The sequence below is a fragment of the Aspergillus affinis genome (genome assembly GCF_023601865.1).
Source record: "Aspergillus affinis strain CMG 70 chromosome Unknown NODE_46_length_220473_cov_87_121971, whole genome shotgun sequence".
In the NCBI taxonomy this organism is placed as follows: Eukaryota; Fungi; Ascomycota; class Eurotiomycetes; order Eurotiales; family Aspergillaceae; genus Aspergillus; species Aspergillus affinis.
In genome coordinates this window covers 109,804-131,660 of record NW_026515827.1, presented here as the reverse complement: position 1 = coordinate 131,660, position 21,857 = coordinate 109,804, and the positions used below count along the sequence as shown (strand labels likewise).

The following is a 21,857-nucleotide window of genomic DNA, read 5'->3' as shown; positions in this document are numbered from 1 at the left end:
TCTCCGACGCCAACTCTCTCCTCCAACTTTCTTTCTTTCCTTATTCTTTCCTGGATTTCTCTCCTGTGTCGTCTCGTATTCGAGTCTGTACTCGCTATTGAGACGCTTTGGACGAACTCCTGGGGTACTGTTTGCTACCAGTCACAGCATGAATTAACTTGAGACTGGTTATTCCTCCCATAGTTGCGAATCGCCCGTCTCCCTTGCTTGTCGTTTACCACCCCTCCTCCATTCGATCATGACCGAACCCACGAAGATTAGCATTCTGGGTCGGGAGAGCATCGTCTCGGATTTCGGTCTTTGGCGTAACTACGTCGCTAAGGATCTGGTCCGGGACTGCCCCTCGACCACCTACGTTCTTATCACCGACACGAATATCGGTTCGATCTATACCCCCTCCTTCCAGAAGACCTTCGAAGATGCCACCGCCCACCTCGCGTCGTCGCCTCGCCTACTGGTGTACCATGCACCCCCGGGTGAGGTCTCCAAGTCCCGACAGACCAAAGCCGACATTGAGGATTGGATGTTGAGCCAGAGCCCCCCGTGTGGTCGCGATACGGTGGTGATTGCGCTAGGCGGAGGAGTCATCGGAGACCTGACTGGTTTCGTCGCCGCGACCTACATGCGTGGAGTCCGGTATGTTCAGGTTCCGACGACGCTTCTGGCCATGGTAGACTCCTCCATCGGAGGAAAGACCGCCATTGACACTCCGTTGGGCAAGAACCTTATCGGTGCCATCTGGCAGCCCACCAAGATCTACATTGACCTGGAATTCCTCGAGACCCTCCCCGTGCGGGAGTTCATCAACGGTATGGCGGAGGTCATCAAGACCGCTGCCATCTCGAGTGAAGAAGAATTCGCTGCTCTGGAAGAGCATGCCGACACCATCCTGACGGCTGTTCGTCGTCAGGTGAACCCCGGTCAGCACCGGTTTGAGGGCATTGAGGATATCCTCAAGGCCAGAATCCTGGCCTCTGCCCGCCACAAGGCCTACGTTGTCTCCGCGGACGAGCGTGAGGGTGGCTTGCGAAACCTTCTCAACTGGGGTCACTCCATCGGTCACGCCATTGAGGCGATCCTGACTCCTCAGATCCTCCATGGAGAATGTGTCGCGATCGGCATGGTCAAAGAGGCCGAGCTCGCCCGCCATCTCGGACTCCTCAAGGGCGTTGCTGTTTCCCGTATTGTCAAGTGCATTTCTGCTTACGGCCTGCCTACCTCCTTGAAGGATTCGCGGATCAGAAAGATGACCGCCGGAAAGCACTGCCCCGTGGACCAGCTGCTGTTCAACATGGCTCTCGACAAGAAGAACGACGGCCCCAAGAAGAAGATCGTGCTCCTGTCGGCCATCGGCCGCACCTACGAGCCAAGGGCCAGCGTCGTCCCCAACGAGGACATCAGCGTGGTGCTTGCCCCCAGCATCGAGGTTCAGCCCGGTGTCGCCGCCGAGTCGAACGTTACCTGCGCTCCCCCGGGATCAAAGAGTATCTCCAACCGAGCTCTGGTCCTGGCCGCTCTTGGGTCGGGTACCTGCCGCGTCAAGAACCTGTTGCATTCGGATGACACCGAGGTCATGTTGAACGCCTTGGAGAAACTTGGCGCCGCCACCTTCTCCTGGGAAGAGGAGGGTGAAGTGCTCGTTGTGAACGGCAAGGGTGGAAACATTCAAGCGCACCCTTCGCCTCTTTACCTTGGCAATGCCGGCACTGCGTCGCGTTTCCTCACTACCGTCGCGACCCTCGCGACCCCAAGCACCGTGGACTCCAGCGTCCTTACCGGTAACAACCGTATGAAGCAGCGGCCGATCGGTGATTTGGTTGATGCTCTGACCACGAACGGTGCATCCATTGAATACGTCGAGAAGAAGGGCAGTCTCCCTCTCAATATCACTGCCTCCGGCGGATTTGCCGGTGGTCAAATCAACCTCGCCGCCAAGGTGTCTTCGCAATATGTTTCCTCGCTGTTGATGTGTGCTCCCTACGCCAAGGAGCCCGTTACTTTGAAGCTGGTGGGCGGAAAGCCCATCTCGCAACCGTACATTGACATGACCACGGCGATGATGAGATCCTTCGGCATCGATGTGAAGAAGTCCACTACGGAGGAACACACTTACCACATCCCTCAGGGTCGCTATGTCAACCCTGCTGAGTATGTCGTCGAGAGCGACGCCAGCTCTGCAACCTACCCCTTAGCCATTGCCGCTATCACCGGCACCACTTGCACCGTCCCGAACATTGGATCGAAATCCCTTCAGGGCGATGCTCGCTTTGCTGTTGATGTTCTGGGCCCCATGGGATGCTCCGTCAAGCAGACCGATACCTCGACTACCGTCGTTGGTCCGGCGAACGGTCAACTGCGACCTCTCACCAATGTGGACATGGAGCCGATGACCGATGCGTTCCTGACTGCATCCGTGCTTGCCGCTGTGGCCCGTGGCGATGGTGACAACCACACCACTCGCATCTACGGAATTGCCAACCAGCGTGTGAAGGAGTGCAACCGAATCAAGGCCATGAAGGACGAGCTTGCCAAATTCGGCGTTGTCTGCCGGGAGCACGATGACGGCCTTGAGATCGATGGCATTGACCGCAAGACTCTTCGCCAGCCAGCCGGTGGTATCTACTGCTACGATGACCACCGTGTCGCCTTCAGCTTCAGCGTTTTGTCGCTTGTGACCCCTCAGTCGACTCTGATCTTGGAGAAGGAGTGTGTCGGCAAGACGTGGCCTGGCTGGTGGGATACTCTCAGACAGATGTTCTCCGTCCGTCTGGAGGGTAAAGAGCTGGCGGAGGACGAGTCTTCTGTCCTCACCCGTGCTGAGAAGAGCAGCGCCTCCGTGTTCCTCATCGGCATGCGGGGCGCTGGCAAGAGCACCACCGGACACTGGGTTGCGAAGACACTGAACCGGACTTTCGTCGACCTTGACACCGAACTCGAGCAAAATGAGGGCAAGACTATTCCCGACATCATCAAGGAGCGCGGCTGGCAAGGTTTCCGCGATGCCGAGCTTAACCTCCTGCAGCGCACTGTGAAGGAGCGTTCAACCGGCTACGTCTTCGCTTGCGGCGGAGGCGTGGTTGAAATGCCCGAAGCCAGAAAGCTGCTCGTTGATTACCACAAGACCAAGGGAAATGTTATGCTCATCATGCGCGATATCAAGAAGGTCATGGATTTCCTTTCGATCGACAAGACCCGCCCAGCCTATGTTGAGGACATGATGGGTGTCTGGCTACGACGAAAGCCGTGGTTCCAGGAATGCAGCAATATCCAATACTACGGCCAGCAAGTGAGCTCGGGCGGTCTGGCTCGGGCATTCGAGGATTTCAGCCGATTCGTAAAGGTCGTCACCGGACAGACGGACAACCTCAGCATCATCCGACGCAAGCCTCAGTCTTTCTTCGTTTCTTTGACGCTGCCTGACCTTCGGCAAGCCAGTGACATCCTGGGAGAAGCGTGCGTGGGATCTGATGCGGTGGAACTACGAGTCGATCTGTTGAAGGACCCCGCTTCGGACAGTGAAATTCCCTCTGTGGACTACGTGGCAGAACAAATGTCGTTCCTGCGCAGTCGCGTTTCGCTTCCTCTAATCTTCACCATCCGAACCAAGAGCCAAGGTGGCCGTTTCCCTGACGATGCTCACGAGGCGGCGATGGATCTGTACCGACTTGCCGTGCGGTCTGGCAGCGAGTTCGTCGACCTGGAAATCGCTTTCCCCGATGACATGCTCCGTGCTGTCACGGAGATCAAGGGCCATTCGAAGATCATTGCCTCCCACCACGACCCCAAGGGCGAGCTGTCGTGGGCCAACATGTCCTGGATGAAGTACTACAACCGGGCGCTTGAGTACGGCGATGTGATCAAGCTCGTGGGAATTGCCAAGGATCTGGATGACAACGCGGCGCTCCGGAAGTTCAAGAACTGGGCCGAGGAGGCTCACGATGTCCCAGTCATCGCCATCAACATGGGCGATAACGGACAGCTCAGCCGCATCCTGAACGGCTTCATGACCCCCGTGTCCCACCCCAGCCTTCCGTTCAAGGCTGCGCCGGGTCAGCTCTCTGCTAGCGAGATCCGCCGGGGATTGTCCCTGATGGGTGAGATCAAGCAGAAGAAGTTTACCATCTTCGGCAGCCCCGTGTCAGCCTCGCGCTCGCCTGCCCTCCACAACACCCTCTTCGGACAGGCCGGTCTGCCCCACGAGTACAGCCGTTCGGAGACGACCAACGCCCAGGATGCGAAGGAGTTCATTCGCTCCCCCGATTTCGGCGGTGCCTCGGTCACGATTCCGCTGAAACTGGACATCATGCCCCTGTTGGATGAGGTGGCCCAGGAAGCCGAGATCATCGGAGCGGTGAACACCATTGTTCCCGTGAGTCAGGGCACCGATGCCCCGGCGCGCTTGGTGGGTTACAATACCGACTGGCAGGGAATGATCCTCTCCCTGCGCAACGCCGGTGTTTACGGAGCCAGCGGTGACGCCAGCGCTGTCGTCGTCGGCGGTGGTGGAACCGCCCGCGCGGCCATCTTTGCCCTCCACAGCATGGGATACTCCCCCATCTACGTCGTCGGACGGTCCGCCGGCAAGCTGGAGAGCATGGTTTCGACCTTCCCCACGAGCTACAACATCCGCATTGTGGGACCCGAGGAGAAGATCGATTCGGTCCCCAGCGTGGCCATCGGCACCATCCCCGCCGATCGTCCCATTGATCCCGCCATGCGCGAGACGCTCTGCCACATGTTCGAGCGCGCGCAGGAGGCCGATGCGGAGATCGTCAAGACCGGGGACAAGGCCCCGCGGGTACTTCTGGAGATGGCCTACAAGCCGGCAGTAACCGCCTTGATGCAGCTGGCCTCTGATGCGGGATGGCAAACCATTCCCGGTCTGGAGGTCCTGGTCGGACAGGGATGGTACCAGGTAAGAACCGACACCCTCCCCAATCTGGGGTCGACGTCGACTACGATAAGCGAGCAATGAGCACTAACTTGGGATCTAGTTCAAACACTGGACTGGCATTTCGCCCCTCTACGAAGATGCCCGGGCGGCTGTCATCGGCTCCGAGTAATTGGAAAGGCTTGGTTTGGAGGCTCAGCTATATGATGCCGGGCTTTAATTCAACACAAAGCGCCAAGGATGAGAACATTTCGGTCATTCGGGTTTCGCACCCCAGTCTTTCAGCTTTAATCTAAAATCAATTTATTATTCCACTTCATATCTATGGATCGCCTTGGATTACCCCAGGAACAGGATCGCGATGGAGTCACTGGCGTGACTCGCGTAGGCTCACGGCAACAGTCACGAGACCCGATCAGTCACGCTGCCTCCCAACCCATGGGACGCTAACTAGTAAGTATGAGTCGATGGATCCATCTCATTCTGACTACCTATCTGTAGTCTATAGTATGCAGTCTGCAGTCCGTACTCCTAGTCCGTAGTCCGTGAGATGGCACGGAGTCAGAAAATAGTCTGTACCACTCCGTATGGTAGGTATCGAGTCGGTACGGCCTGTATCGCCGGTGTAGACAGACACAGAGTCGCTAGGTAGCTAGCGAACCACCGGAACCGAGTCAGGTGAGACCTGACTCCCAACGCTATCACATATCACGACTCACGATTCCGAAGCGATGGTCTGGTTATCGCGAGGAAGGAATCTAAGAATAGAATCCCCCGACCGCGAATGTTTCACATGACCAAGGCATGTGACCTCCGACCGTCTCATCGCATCGCATCACTTCGCTTCGAGATCAATTCTCAATATCAACTCAATCCCATGGAGAAAACAATTCAGGCAGAGAAATAAATTTGAAATTTTTGATAACCAACTAACTAGCCTCACCAGGATTCTTGATATGTCGAGATTAATGTTCTGGACTCCGACCGGCCAAAGTCCATCAGATCCAGGCCCTCGGCGGGCAGTGCAGACGCTTGAAGCGAGTAGCGACCGAGAGTCCAGAACGCCTGAACCCCGTCAGCGTAGGTGCTTACGCTGCAGGACATGCATTAACTACTGGTCAAGTCCTACGGAGTACCTGCCATTTGATCCGTAGGGAATTCCGAGTTCTAGATCTAGTTCTTAGTCTTGTCGTGTGTTGGATTTTAGAGGGGGGGGGGGAGGGAAATTTTTTTTCAATCTAGATCCTAACAGGAATGCAAGTTGCAGTGCAGATCGCATCTTGGACTACCTGAGTATGAGAATCTGGATCAGTCCATGGATGATAGATTCCATGTTGGGTAAGAATTTCGAGGTAAGAAAAAAAAAAAAAGAAGCGGATGGGGTGGGTGGGATCAAAGGATTGATTGATTCATGATTGTCAGTTGTGATTTGATGCTCAGTCATGGATGGGATGGATGATCATGGAGAATGGAGACCCTCTCTTCCCTCCCCCCCCCAATTCAGGTCTCCACTGCGCGCGTATCTGATGGAGTGACATTTGGCCAATGCCCGCGCAGACCACACAGATTTCCATACCTATTGGCTATAATCATATTGCATGGGATATTCAGTTTCCTTTCAGAGGAAGCATTATGGAGTCCACCTACGTACGCAGCACGGCATCTCCAGATCATTCCATTCGCAGCAACACTCCTCCGGCGATATCATATGAAACCTCTTTCCGACTTCGACACGCAATTTACTATTAATAAACTCATCCAGCCTACAGTCCAGTCCACACACGCCGTTGTGGTAGTCGTAAAACAACCCCATACCGAGGGACTCGTAAGTGATACACACCAGAAACAACCCATGTCTCAACCGCTCATCATTTCGAGCCAAATTTATGTGCTCAGTAAGCGACGGTGTTTAACAGTCCCACAATCAACACAAACAAGAAGACACTAAAGCAGGAAAAAGTGAGACACATCTTGTCCTCGTGGCACGCAAACTCAGACTAAAACTCCAACGGCCGCCCGACCGGTCGCTCGGTCGCGAACCGATCATGACTACTAGATTACAATATTCAGCCCTGGAAGGAGTGCCGGCTCATGGTTGGGCAGAAATGGAAATCAAAACCAAAATAAACGCAGAAATTTCTGAAATCCCCCTCTAGTCCCTCACTAGTTCAAACTTGCAGGGTAGCCAACCCGACCTAACACGCGGGAGGGCAACTCGGCTCTGATAGCCGGGGGAGTGTGGCTGAGTCCGTCAGTCTGGCACTTTGCGCCGATCTTGTTGATCGACCGGGCCGAGGGAGAAAAACAAAAAAGCAAAGAAAAATTGAGAACGACCCAGCCTGCGACCTGTTTTTGGTTTTTGGCTTTGTTTTTTTGGGGCGGACTCGAGTCAGGACTTGATTTGGTCTGCGGGGAGCAGGCCGAAATAGTGGGCATGACAGGTATCGATATCAATATCAATATTCAATATCGATCAGTGTCAACCATTCACTCTCTCAGTTTCGGGCAATATCCAAAACACTTCTATGTACTCTGTAGCTGGTATATCTCGCATTTACTATTGGCTATTTGGCACTGTCCTCCGACCGGATAAAAAGTTCCGGGATGCTCTACTCCGTTCCTACTAGAGTACCTAGCACATCCTGACTAGGGAGTATGTACTCCGAGGGAGTAGGGCAGAGACATCCCAGCTGAACGGTCGCATTGAACGGGGCAAAGCAGGACAGGGCAGGGCAGAGCAGGACTGTCCCAGCTGAAGGTAGTAAATCCTACGGTAGTGTCGTAGATGTTTCCCAAAGTCGACTAGCGATAGGATCTAAACGACCATAGAGATCCCTACAGTGCACGGAGAGAGAGATACGGAGTACGACTACGGATACACGGACTCGAACGGAGTAAGTGACAAACAAATCAAGGCCGATAGGATCAGACGAGCAGTGAAGAATTTTCCTAGTCGCCAGGACCTGCACGACTCCTTCCTGAAAGCAGGATAGTCCCGACATCTGGCGATATCCGGACAAGGGAGAGAGAGACTGAGAATGATGGATTGATGCGTCCATCATGCATCCCAACAGAAATTTCTCGAGACGCACAGACAGCACTATCCCCGAAGTGGCTAGAGCATCGAAAACGACCCAAAATTAGAAGGCTTCTAGAAAAAGTCTACGCGCGGAACCGCCGATGCCAAGGCGTTGGAGCGATTTCACCCTACAGGATGTGATTCGACGCGGGTTTTCTTTTTTAAAAATTTAACCCTACAACTAAAATCGTCGTACTGCATATACAACTGTACAATTTCTGTATTGTACGTAATTACGAAGATACTCAATTCCGGCATCCCTGCCGTACAGCCGTCGTAATGCACATCATCTCCCAATTCCCTAAATCGACCTACCCAAACAGGCCGCATCACAGAATTAAAAAAAGAAAACATGTTATTTTTGAACCTCGGAATTACCCTCCCAGGCCAAAAGCCAAGCCAAAAATACACCCACCCACACACCTACCCTTGCTTGAAGGATCCACTTTCTTCTTGCATTTTACTTTTTTCGATTCCCTCCTTCATGAACTGCTCAACTGCCTGCTGCAGACGCAGTGTTGCTACACAAGGTGTGGCTGTGCCCCCCGCCTCACCAATCAGACCCCTCCACGCCCTCGTCGCCCTACCAGTCTAACAGTCTAACCCGGTCTTGCATGAAGCCATGAAAAAGCCATGAAGACGCTAGAAGAATTTTCTGCCCTTCCAAGGCTTCCATGCATAACGCCATACGCCATACACCCATGTTTATTTTTTTCTCGGTCGCTGGACATGTGGCAGGGCGCGTGGGATTTTGTTCCCCGTGCGACTGCAACGCCGTTTAAGGTGCTTATCGGTTTTCTTTTAAGCCCTGCTAATTAACTACACGGTAGGATTTGATGTTGTATGGATGGATGGTCCCCGTAGTTACTTTGTCTTTCTAATTGAATGCTACGTCGACTTCGATTGAAAATATTTTAATAATAATAAGAATAATAATAATAACAATAGTGTAATAATCAACACCAAAAATAAAATACTCTTTTCGTTTCCCTCCGCAGTAGAACACTAATACATACCATACCACAAACCTACTCAAGTAAAACCCGTCCTCACTTTTCAGCCTTGTTTTACTTTTTTTAACCCAGAGTCTCAACTCCAGTTGAATCTCGGTACTCGAAACCCGAGGGATCGGAATCTCTAGCATGGATCGAACCTAAAAAAAAGTCATGATGTAGTGTAACCCCTACTTACTACTCTGGACCTTACAACAAAGAAAAGACAAAAAGAAAGTATTCGCATCCGATCTAACCCAATCTTAAACCCAATGGGCTCACAAAAGCACGATACCTACTACCTTCCACCACCAACACCAGCACCGACATAATGATCGTAACTGTATCGGTGCCAATGATCTCATGTAAATAAGCTATGCGTGGCTTTTTTTGTGTTTAATGTTTAATGTTTGGTGTCCTCGGGAGGATCAAACTTGGAAATCCGAAGATCTGTACCAGTTCCCATCTGGAGTTGGATTTCCACTCAACTCTAGTATGTACCATTATCGGCCCCGCACGCGAGAGTACAAGACAAGACATGAAAGAAAGTCAATGAATGACATTGACCATCTGAAAACCCACAGATCGACCAGATCAAACTCTCCTAGATACCGGGATGAGAAGAACAAGGCTAGTTTAGATAGTGGCTTTAGAGCCAAATTCAATCTATCAATCCCTTTCATTCCCTGGTCTTGTATTGGAATGGAGGCCTGTCTATCCGTCTGTCCGTCCGTCCTCCCCAAGCGATCATCTCGAGTGGTTACGCGCACGACTGCGCAACATGGGAGCCACGAAGCATGGCGTCCTGCGAGCTTATTGAATCAAGAAAGAAAGAAAAACATGGGCAAAGTAAGACGAGAACCATGCATTAGCACCGGCTGAATGGAACGAATCATCATCTCTATCTCTATTCCCTCGTTTGGCGGATGCAGGCTAGTACGGGGTACAGTGTAGCGTCGTAGGGTGGAAGTTGAAGTCCGGGGCAAATGGCTGGAAAAAGTCGCCACTCGATTCAGCTGTCGTCTCTTTTGAAATGATGCGCAGTGGGCCCGGGCTGAGACAGGTAGAAATAATCCGGGGCTGGGGATTGGCTGTGTGTTTTTTAACTGCCCAGACACGGACTGGGGATTGAGGCTGTAAGTGGGGATTCTGCCTTGGTCGTGAGTCTTGATCCTTGACTCCGTACATTGCATTGGCCGATGGGGGTATGTTGTACAGTATAACGAATCATCAGCTGTCATTGAGCATGCCCTGCCTACCTGTCGTCTTGCATTACTCCATCTGTCGCACTATTATCTCCAGGGCCAAGGCAGTGGCCATTTGGAAAATGTTCCGGCTTAGAAGATGGGGAATACACGTTGACTCGGTCAGAACTAATTGAACTGCTATTTTCTTCTATCCTATTCTAACCAGTCTACTGGGTCCTGACTGACTCATTTGCATGTGAAAGCCACCAGGTAGGCAGACAAAAAGACGTATGTAGTTAGTAGTGAGTAACACTAGTCCCCTATACGGAATCAAACAGTCATATCATGTCAAGAGGCAAATCAAAGAGGCAAGATCCCCGACGCTCAGCCTGCACGAGGCGATTCGCCGTCAAGGCAGAATAGATAAAACGCAAAGCTGGAATCCCCTTCCCTTCCCCTCTCCTCCCTAGTCGAGTCAAGGAAAGAATCTTCCCGCCCTCGTCGTCCGCGCATACCCTGTCCCCCCAGTCGTCCAATCTATGACTCAAGGGCCCAGGCACGTCCAGTCAGATGCTCTCATGACTGGGAGTGAGTCGATGGCGTGCATTAGGGGGGAGGGAGTTGGTTCACGCAATCCCATCCCCAAGGGTAGGTAGACATGGAGGTATGGGGTCAGGCCACGGACATGGCCAGAGACGGCTATCAGCTGACCTCCCCCCCTTTTCTTGCATTTCCAAGGAAATGCAAGCTACTTAGCGTTGAATTGGAAATCCAAACGCGAGCAAGTCAACGAGTCACCAGACAGACAGACAGACAGAGTCATTGCCGGCCGAGAAGGTCGAGAGCTCAACAAACCCGACTGCGTTAGTAGTGGTATACCTCAACTACTACTCCGGCCGTTCGGCACCGTCGTGCCGCCAAAGCAGACTAGTCGGGCTAGACTAGCCGGAGTCGGGTCTTGGCGCCGACCCGGGCAGTCCGGCCGCAGCACGATGTCTCCTAACGACGAGCCGGAGCGCGACACGGCCGAAAAATCGGAAATCCAAATACGCCGGTGGAATGCGATCGGACATGCCAGAATTGTCGACGGAAGTTTGACCTTGCGTAGGGCCCTAACATGATGAAATCCGACCGGCCATCTCCGTGGAACCTCGGTCGCTAGTGCAGTAGTACTCCGTAGTTAGTTAAGAATCATAGCTGACAAATGGAGTGGATTAGTTATGCAGCGCGCAGTGCCTAACGAGCCACAGTTAGAAATGTGTGGCGCAGCTAGCGTCAGTGGCTGATGGGGAACCTAACGAATGATCTACCCGCGTCCAGCTGGCAAGGGACAGTGATACAGAGTACACCGGGCTATGGAGTACTCCGTTGCAGTCCACCGAAAACTCAGTCGAACACAAACGCAGTTCTGCAACTGCTGATCGTCGCGTAAAATCACCCCAACCATTCGGACGGACCTGTCACCTGTAAGGGTCCCTGCCTGCGGTGGTCCGATCAAAGGAAACACGAGATCGATCTCTCATGGCCCGGGTGGCTTAGCCCCGGAGGAGTCGGTGTGATTGGCTGCCCTAGCACCCCTCCCCCCCCCCCGCGGGAGGAAACAAAGAAATTTATTGGTTTCGGTGGTTCCTCGGCACCATTTTCTTTCTTTCTTTTATTTAATTTATGATTCATTTGATTTAGATTTAATTCCCTAAGTATTATTAACAATTCTAACATTCTGCGTCAGAAGGTGAATCAGAGTTAGTCACCTCCGACACATGATTAATGAAAGCATATCGGACCGTCCGGCAGGGGAAAGGACAGAGAGTGTACTGGCTGTGGCTCAGAAGTCAGAACAATGGAGAAGCCACAGGAATCATCGGGAGATGCAAGGAGATAAAACCGGGGGATGGGAATGGAGGGACCGAGACCAGCCAGGACCCACCGCGTAGACCCCAGACACGCTGCAGTAGTGTTAGGCACTAGTACCGAATACAACCATACTGCAGATCCGTTCGGCGCCGTAATGACAATACGGCTTGAGTCAGCGCCGTGTTATTTCCATTTCTCATCCTTCGGCGTTTACCGTGCTGCGCGCTGCAGTAGGAACCAGTACGGCCGGCGCCCAGACGTCATAAATCCATAAAAAGCCCTTCCCCCGGGCAGAAGCTGACCACACCCTCCCTCTCTCAGAACACAGACATCATTCCATCCATCTTATTTATTATTCTTCCCCCCTCCAACTATCTCCAATTTCCTCTTTCACTTATTCAGATCTTTGATTCTTTGATTATCAATCCATTCTCCCTTCCCCTTCCTCCCCCATTACCCTCTCTCTATTCTATACCATAACACTACTAGTAAGTATGCCTCCTACTCGGTCCACTCTCTGCAGACCCCTCCTCCCTCTCGGTTTCCTTGGATGATTCTACGATCATCCAGCCTGTCTTTTGGGACATCCTGATCCATGAACCAGTTTTCGGGTTTAGCTTTCGTCATTGAGTCATCCTGCTAACCAGCCGCTCGATTAAGTTTAGAGCCGACTGCTCTTCCCAAGGTTACCTCGGACCTTTCCAGACTCTTCGATCCCAGCCCTTGATTTACAATTTGTCTTTTAACGCCGAGTCAAACCCTCTTTCCTCGATCTTTTGTTCGGTCGCAATCATTTGCCCAACGGCCGTCGGGCCAAACTACTATCTCAACCCTCCCACCCCCAAGTGGCAAACTCTCTTGACCCACTGAAACGCCCAATCGCGACAGAGCTACATTATGTACATGCAGCCCTCTGTACGTAAAGGTCTCATCACCGAACCAACGTCGGCTCCTTTCGTCAACTACCAAGATTCCGTTTGCATACAAGACGGCCTGCTCTTCCCGGATCTCTCCCAGGAGGCGTCGCTGCAGTACCTCGACCAGCAGCACCAGCAGCAGACTCGTCTGCAGTCCCCCTTCCAGTACCACCAGCAGAACTTCCAGTTTGTCTCTCCGCCGTCTTCCGCGCCCTCCTCACCTTCCTCCTCTCCCGCCTCCTCCATCTCTCACTACCCGGCGTCCTCGGCAGTCCCCGCGGACTACACGCTCGAGGCTCCTTCGATGACACCTGCATCCTCCTACAACCCTACATATCATTTCCAAGGCCCGGCATCACCACAGTCCGTTCAACCCTACCTTCACCAATATCCCCAGCAGTTTCTCTTTGACAACTCCTCAATGTTGGCCCAACAACCCGTCACAAGTGTCCACGGTTGGGAGGGAAACCCGCAGCTTTTGAGCCCCGCTCGCATCCAGAAGAACCCGCAACACAGGACGTCACCCAGTTCTTCCTCATCGAGCAGGTCTGCCCCGGCGAGCAACTCCTACCAGAGGAGCTCCAACGGATCCGCTGCTTCCAAGCCTCTGCCTACTCCCGTTCAAACGCCCGTCCAGAACAACTTCCTGGCGACTCCCTATCAGAACTTTGACCCCTCGTCGCACGATGGTAGTCAAGTCGATGTGGAGATTGCTATGAGACGGGCTGTGATGGAGCAGCGACAGAAGCAGCAGCAACAGCAGCAGCAGCAACAGCAACAGCAACAGCAACAGTCTAGCGAATACTCTCTGGCGCCTTCGGTGTCCAGTGTGAGTCACAACTCGCCTGTCACGCCTCAGACGAGCTTCGAGGACCCCGACGACGCATCGAAGGCCATGGTCAATGGTGAGAAATTTCCTGGTATCGATCGGTGGATGGATGATTACTTACACGCCGATGCGTTTGCAGATTACGGCGTCCAGAACGGAAACGGTATGTCGATTGGCATCCCTAAGCTCAATCGCACCATCTCCGATATCTATCAGGACGAGCTCTACAACCCCGCTCTCATGGCGACTCCCCAGGTTCCCAAGCCGTCGACAAACAACAACAACCAGCAAGCTCTTCTGACTCCCTATCGCAATGTCTTTGCCGATCGACTACAGGCCGCCAACCAGGGCCATATGTCGGCTCGCTCCCAGTCGCCCACGTCGGGCATCAAGCGGGAACGGTCTCCCTTCCGGCAGAATTCTCCCTTGGCCGCGGAATTCAGCCATACCGGCCTCCAGCAGCCCCAGATGGCCACCAGCATGCCCATGTCCCAGACCATGATCAACTCCCAGCAGCAGCAGCAGCAGCAGCAGCAACAGAGCCAGGGTGAACCGAATACGATGTCCCCCAAGGATGCGTTGCTGGACTTCCACGAAGGCGATGACAGCGGTCTACCGTTGTTCCCGTCCAATCAGCCCGACTTCAACCTGGGCGACACCCTGGGACTGCGCCGGGAAAGCAGCGGCTCGTTCCCTCAGTCGCAGAATTTCACCTCGATGGATTCGTTCCCCGGTCAATATGCTACGATCGATCAGCAATTCCCGTTCGGGCAGCAGCCGCCCCGACAGTCATCGCAGCAAGACGGCAGCAACAACCTCTTGCAGCAGACGCCGAACTTCCCCCCGTCTCTGCCCACCTTCGAGTCAACGAGCAGCGATGTGGCGCTCCCCACCACTGAGATGACCTCCCCTCAGGCAGCTCAGCCGAAATTGGCGGCTCACCCCGTCAACGAGGAAATTACGCGGCCGGGAAATACTTCCGCGGACAGCGGGACCTACACTTGCACCTATCACGGCTGCACTCTACGATTCGAGACCCCCGCCCGGCTCCAAAAGCACAAGCGCGAGGCCCACCGTCAGACGACCCCTGGAGGCCACCTTGTCGGCCGGGACACAACGTCGCGTAACTCTCAGGCCGGCCCCCACCGGTGTGAGCGAATCAATCCTTCCACGGGCAAGCCCTGCAATTCGATTTTCTCGCGGCCCTACGATCTGACCCGACATGAGGATACGATCCACAACGCTCGCAAGCAGAAGGTCCGGTGTCATCTGTGCACGGAAGAGAAGACCTTCTCACGCAATGATGCGCTCACCCGGCACATGCGAGTGGTCCATCCCGAAGTTGATTGGCCGGGCAAGCAGCGACGGAAGGGCAGGGAGTAAATGCGACGGGAGAACCAGGGGGGGGTGTGGGCAGCCTGACCCTCCTCTCTCACTCTCATTCATTCTCCCTACCTCTTCTCTCTGGATGGACAGGGTAATTTCGAATACGGCCTTATTCCCTTGGGTTCCACCGGCGATGCTGTTGACCCTTTCGGCCTGAGTCAGGATGACGAGAGAAAGCCTCCGACGTCATAGGCCTTACCCAAATAGGAAAGGACTCGCTAACTCTTCCGGATCGCCGGTCAGTCTTGCCTTTTCGGGCGATGGTCTTAATGGCCTTGCAGCCTGAATCAGCAATGATGACATCACCGCAGCTCCGTCGGGACAATGACGTATTCCCGACGCGAAGGTTTCTGTTTCCATCCATCTTCTGCCTCCTTTGCATCACCATCCATCCGGATGTTCTTATGACGCATACGCTGTTTGCTCTGACTATTACTATTTGTTTTGGTTTTTCTTCTTGGCAACGGGTGTTTATGAATTCAGAAAGCAGGCTCTTTTCCATGGATTTGATTGGTTTGTTTTTTTCTTTGTGGCATTTCTCGAGTGGGTCATAGATTTCGATTGTGTTTTGGGTGGGTTTTTGTTTTTTTTTGTTTTTTGGCTTTCTCTTTTTTACACTGGTTGCATCAAAAGAAGCAAATTCCGTTCATGTCCTGTCTTTTTTGTTTTCGAGCCGATGACGATTGACTATTACTATTACGTGGAGGGGATCTTCGCTGTTTGTCGAATCCTTCCGTCACGATGTATTATACTTACTACTTCTGTATGATTACTTGTCTATGATGTTGAGCATATTTCCGGTCTTGTTTGCTGTTCGCGGTGATTTGCATTGGTTTGGCATGGGTCTTGGTTTGGGTGGGGTGTACAAATTGTTGGACGAGGTACAAATTGTTTGTATTACTATATATTACTTATGATTGTACATTATCAATATATCCTAATGCACAAATCATCCATCACCTACAGTACACAGTACAGTAGTAGCTTCTAGTTATAGTTATAGACTCCGAGACAAGAATAAGCCTCGCTGACTGACTGCCTGACACCTGCACCAGCACCGCTAACGACGGAGTACAGCTACCTTATTCCGCAGGTAGGAGATGGAGGGATCAACCATCTACCCATCGCATGCACCCTTAATCTGAAAGGAAGGACATTATGCGTGTCGACAAAATTGTGGTTTTTTAAAAAAAAATTAAGACGGTAGAAAAATTAAAAAGCATCCCCATACATACAGAAAGTAAAAAAGCAAAAGACAAAACGGAAAAAGCAAAAGGACGATCTCTCTCCTCGGGCGCACACCAGATCCCAACGGTCCTTTATTCGCCAATTGGTCCATCGAGCTTGGGAGTGTCTGTTCTTGCTTTTTGGTTTTTAGTTTGAACTTTGAAGGAAACGCGGGAGTTGGGTGCTTTTTGTGGGGATTTTGCTTGTTTGATTGATTGCTTACTGTGGGTGAATTTGTACTGTGGGTGGGCAAAAGTACAGTTTTGACTTTGGGGGACTTGTTAACGGTGACTGGCTACCTAGCTACTTACGAAGTAGACATACGCAGTCGATTATCCTAGTATGGAGGTCTACGGTGTATGGTGTCAGAAGTCCGTCAGAAGGTCAGAAGATCAGAAGTCAGTAGTCAGAAGTCAGAAGGGAAGTAGATAGGCGATGAGCTTTTCCTGACGGAAGATTGAGATCATTAGATCGGGTCTGAGGGAATCCCTCCAACTACTCAGATGCTGTACAATAACTACTCGGGATTATGTATGGATGATATTAATGATACTTCTGTCTTGCGTACTCCGATGTGCATCCCCAGGATGAGCATCCATGTCCCATGAATCTCTAACTCGTGTTCATCGTAATCTGTTCCGTCCTATGGATCCATGCTTTCCCCGCTCATGCCATGCCATTGCTGATGTGGACTTTCCTACCGTAGTCAAGACGGAGCGAGCACTAACCACCAACTCCGTAAGGGCAATACGAAGATGGACTCAAAGCTACCGGCTATCGAGGATATCTGCAGATTTGCAGAACGGCGGGACCCTTTCCCCTCCCTTTGATCCCCGTTTACAGAGTCCCTGTGCATTAGTTAGGTTAGGTTAGGTAGGTGTTGTCCACTTGTCCCGGCCACCCACCTACCGGGTTGCGTACGAGGATTGTCTATTGACTATTGGATGGACCAGGCGGAATCATCAGCCTGCTAATGAGATGGCCCTGTCAGACTCGGTTCTCCTCCCTACGGACGGAGACCTACGCAGTGCCTAGTGTAGTTGGGACCCACTGGATGGGGCTGGCTGCTCGGTGCTCCACTCCCAATAATCAGTTCACAATCACAATCACAGCGAATACTGAGTCCTGACACTCTATCCCTAAACTAGTGGTTGATAGATATCCGCTGGTATCAGTTCTACCGAGGATAGGTGGTAAGACAGAAATTAAAGGAGGGGACGTACAGCCAAAGTGATGGATGTGGCTTGAAGAAAGTGGATGCGTTCTCTGATAGTTGGACGGTGATTTGTTCTGGCGCATGCAGTGTACTCGGTACCTACAGTCCTTCCTTTAGGTAGAGGTATAGGTATGGATTTAAATGAGAGGGTGGACGATTCTGCCCGATAGAAGAGGAGGCTGGACGAAGTAAATTTAATTAAATGAAATATCCCATTCCTTACAGAATAGAACACCAGGCATAAAAATGAAATTGAAATGAACCCCTGTGTCTGTCACACCCACTTGTCGATCATGACACCATCGCGCATACCACCGCATCCACTGAGCGTGAAGAATTGAGGGAGCTTTTCCCTAGCTCGGCCCGTAGCTTCCCAGCTTCCTCCGTCTCGGTTCTTTGTTCTCATCCCCCCATCCACTTCCTTATCCACTCCACATACCCCCCTGCCCCTGTCTAGGGTAATGGAGTATGTGACATGATGAATGATGATATTATATGTGCGTATGTATGACTTATCCCCCTCCTCCCTTCTCCCCGGGGTTGGTTAGTAGATTTGCTCTCCGTACCAAGGATAGAAACTACCTTACATTTCAACAATGCTCGCAATTACGGGATACACGCGATTCAGGTCCCCTGCAATTGCAATTTCCATCTCTTTTTCATCCGTATAGGTGGATCGGTTTCATCCGTTCCAAACCTAACGTTTGTTTCATCTTTTACTTACCCTTGAACCTACTCCGTACTATACAACCACCGGTATCCACTAGGGGTAAGAGGGGCATTTCACCCAACCGACCGGATAATGATTGATCAGATAGATAGAGCTTTAATCTTTATTGAGAAATTCAGATCTTTGGGTCTTGTACATAGTTAGAGGCCCACTTTGATCGGGTGATTCGGTTTCTGCCTTCGGGTCTAACGGTGTACTTTTTTTGTCTGTTGGATGTCTGGTAGGTACTGTACACTGTAGATGGTCATGTGCTTGGTTTGGGGGTTTGATGTGTGTTATGTCGACTCTTTGCTGTCTTATTGTTTCACTAGTTATCTAACGAGGGAGATTGCATATAGTTAGCGTAGATAGACAGATGAATAAACCCCTACTGCGTACTTTGTATACCGTAAAAAGTAACTACTAGTGTCACCAACGGGACTCGTAATTGAGGGGCTTCCCCTCAATCCTCAACGCTCTAGATAATGGGATTAATGTTTAAAGACTGAAAATAAAGCAATCGGCCGAACGATCCCGTGAGCTGATGGGGCTGCTAATGCGTACAGCTGTGGAGAATGGAGATGGAGATGAGGGGACAGTATGGAGCAGATGGATACCTACTGGTTGGTCCCTGGGGCGCCTGGATAGGAAGATTGTGGAGTCTGTTCCTTCCGTCTTTTCTTCTTCCTACGGTCTACAGAGTACTCAGTACTCACTCAATCTTCTCCAGTCAATGGTGTTATCGTTCTCCTCTCTGGTTGCTTTCTTTTGGCAATGATCGAGTCAGATGATCCACTACTCTGCTTCGCTACCACCTATGGCATGATCTTTCCCTTCATACAGAGTACACAGTACTGAATATACTCGGGACAGGGTGGTTTATTTCCACGGATACGGGTCGTATGGGGCTTCCTTCGGGAGATTTAGGCTGGGTTGGGTTGTGTTTGGGGGTGGGTTTCACTTTCTCTTCACTTTTCATTTTCAACGTGTAACGGGCAACGGTTAGGGATGGTGGTGGCTGAATGGCCGATCAACGATTGATTGCCTTCTTCTCTACGGAGGACATTCTCGAGGGATTCCTCGGGTTTCGTAACTAACCATGTAATTATCAATTATTAATTACTAAATAAACAGTCAGACTGTCATGACTAGATAGTTACTGTTCGTTAGTCTGTTACACAATCATCTACGATCACCTCGAATTTGGCCGGTGTTGTTCGCCGGCAATTCCCGCGCTTCCGGCTCATGCAACGCCCCGTCATGCTGCAGTTGCAGCGGGTGGCATGCTCTCTGCCTACATTTCCGCCCTAACACCGTATCGCTGCGCCAGGTGGTTTCTGGCGATACGCTGGTCTTTGATCCTTGATCCCTGATATGCTGCTCGCCTTGTCTGTGCTGTGCTGGGTGTCGTTACCGTTCTAAGGCAGGAAGCAAGACCGGGCGAAGACAGGGCGGAAGCCGTGATGGAGTCAACTGCTGCGCTTGCGACGGCGTCTTGAGGAGTTGGGGTTGGGATAGAGGTGGATGGGGGTGTGAAATTGTGGTTGTTTGTGGGTTGGGGGAGGGGGATATTGGCATCTCAGTGGTGTCAGAATCGTTCTTGGGACATTCATGTTGGCAGTTCCATGCACGCTGGCCACTCGTTAACTTAGTGTTTGGGCAGTTATGATCGGTGCTGGGTAAAGAAGGACTTTAGATCGCTCGCCGCAAATCACGGTGTATACTGTGTTGGTAATTCGATGCGCCGACGCATGGACATCATACACTCTGTCCAGTTCGACGACGATGATCAGGACATGAAGGTCGTGACTCCCGTCCTGTCCTAATATCTCAAGCCGACAAACAATCGATCACTGTTGCTGGATCTTCGACAGTGAGCAGCTGTCGGTGCGTAACCAGGCGACAGAGATGGCTGGTCGAGATCAGTCGCTCCGGTATAGGACGTAGATATGGATGGGGCGTAGATCTTGTCGCAGTCTCGTTGGCACCTCTCTGCCTCCGTACATAGGCATGATGGGTCGAACCGTCCTTCACCGACGCTGCTACTCGGCAGAAACCCGTTCGTCCATTGGGGATATCTCCGATTTGATGGCTCCCAACGCGACTGAGGCCATGACTGAGGCAAAGAATCTCCAGCGAAGGCGTCTAACTACGCCGACCAGATCCCCGAGACCACTTAAAAGGAAGCATAGTCTTGGATGTTCCGTCCGATTAACATTTTGCGGGTAAAGCTAAAGGTACTGAGAAGAAGATAAATGCAATCACTAAGAAGCAGTGAATTCATGGCGGATATTTTACATCCTCGCCCCCTTCGCTGACATTGAGTGTCGGCTTATGGTCTCTGATGGACCGTTGAAGCTTGCAATCATGCTCCATTCCCCCACTTGCGCGACACTGTAGACATTCCCCACCATGCGTAATAAGGAGCAAGTGGAGGGCCTACTTGTGCTGATCGGGAATTTCATATTCAAGATGAGCGCGAGCTTGTTCTGCGTAGCCTCCTTTGGCCGCCATCCCAAGATACCAGTAATGCGATGAATGTGCGTGTCGACAACAAATCTGCTGCGGTGGAGTGTCAGGGCTAATATACAGCTAGCGGTCTTGGGTCCGACCCCGTTGTATGATAGGAGCTCCTTCGTGGCATCGTCGTCCTCTACATGGAGCAGATGGTTGAGACTGTAGGTGCCATGCGCGGCCTTGACTTGGTGTAGGATTTTCATGACCATTTGGGACTTTCGGACATGTGAGCCACCGCATTGCAGTGCTTGCTGAAGTGTAAAACCCCCATTCTGAACAATAGCGTCATAGTTGGTCCAGTCCCCGTACGCGTGCTTCATGCTGTTCACTTGTCGGATGGCGTTGTTTAAACTGTCCGGTGCAAGAGAAAAGCCAAGAATGCACTGCAGAAAAAGAAGATGAAGGCATAACATTGAATAAGTCTCCTCAGGGATGGTAGATATTAAATATCCTTCAAAGGCATGGCATCACCCGCAGAAACCTCCCGATCGATCCATTTCAGCGTTTCCGAAGTACACGGTTATGGCTGGTAAGTGGTGTGAGCCCACATTTCAGTAGAAGGATAGACATGACCAGACGTGTCTGCATCGGTGAGCTAATGAGCAATGCCAAGATAGTCCATCCTGAGGTTTGGTGAGGAAAGAGCCGGCCTAGGTGGGAATGTGCCCATCCATCAATCGCATAGAGTCCACTTCTGACGGATGCAGCCGACCTCGAAGGGCCGGTGAAAGAGTGCGGCGCTGACAAAAGCGCCCTCGAGAGACGTGATCCAGGCGCTGATATCGGAGTCTCCGGATATACGGCACGACGAGCGTCTTCAGGCCGTCTTCAATTGGTTGTCCCAGGGACTAGACCATGCAGGCTTTCATCTCCAGAGACATCACAAAGCAAGACAAAGAACCGGCCAGATTCACGGAACACCGGACATAACAGAGCGCGTAGTGATCTGGCGGACCGATCGATCTCCTTTTCCTAGTTACGGACTCTGTCCGGCGGGGGCAGTGAGACACATGATTTTGATGAAGGCGTAGGGCATCGTGTGGTCATTGGACA

The 21,857-nt window shown here is 51.9% G+C and overlaps 3 protein-coding genes across 3 annotated transcripts; 2 read left to right on the top strand and 1 right to left on the bottom strand.

Annotated features, from left to right (window-relative positions):
- Positions 1-238: 238 nt before the first annotated feature.
- On the top strand, positions 239-5,063 carry KD926_007654 (pentafunctional protein ARO1; the record flags this gene model as incomplete). The annotated part of the gene is made up of 2 exons (XM_053100527.1): positions 239-4,915; positions 4,995-5,063. The coding sequence occupies 2 exons, from the start codon at positions 239-241 to the stop codon at positions 5,061-5,063; spliced, it is 4,746 nt and encodes a 1,581-aa protein (XP_052955827.1).
- Positions 5,064-12,900: 7,837 nt separating this feature from the next.
- Positions 12,901-15,132, top strand: KD926_007653 (stress-regulated transcription factor RPN4; the record flags this gene model as incomplete). The annotated part of the gene is made up of 1 exon (XM_053100526.1): positions 12,901-15,132. The coding sequence occupies one exon, from the start codon at positions 12,901-12,903 to the stop codon at positions 15,130-15,132; it is 2,232 nt and encodes a 743-aa protein (XP_052955826.1).
- Positions 15,133-19,581: 4,449 nt separating this feature from the next.
- Positions 19,582-21,124, bottom strand: KD926_007652 (DNA glycosylase; the record flags this gene model as incomplete). Its single annotated transcript, XM_053100525.1, has 2 exons — positions 19,582-19,865; positions 20,731-21,124. The coding sequence occupies 2 exons, from the start codon at positions 21,122-21,124 to the stop codon at positions 19,582-19,584; spliced, it is 678 nt and encodes a 225-aa protein (XP_052955825.1).
- Between the last annotated feature and the right edge of the window lie 733 nt (positions 21,125-21,857).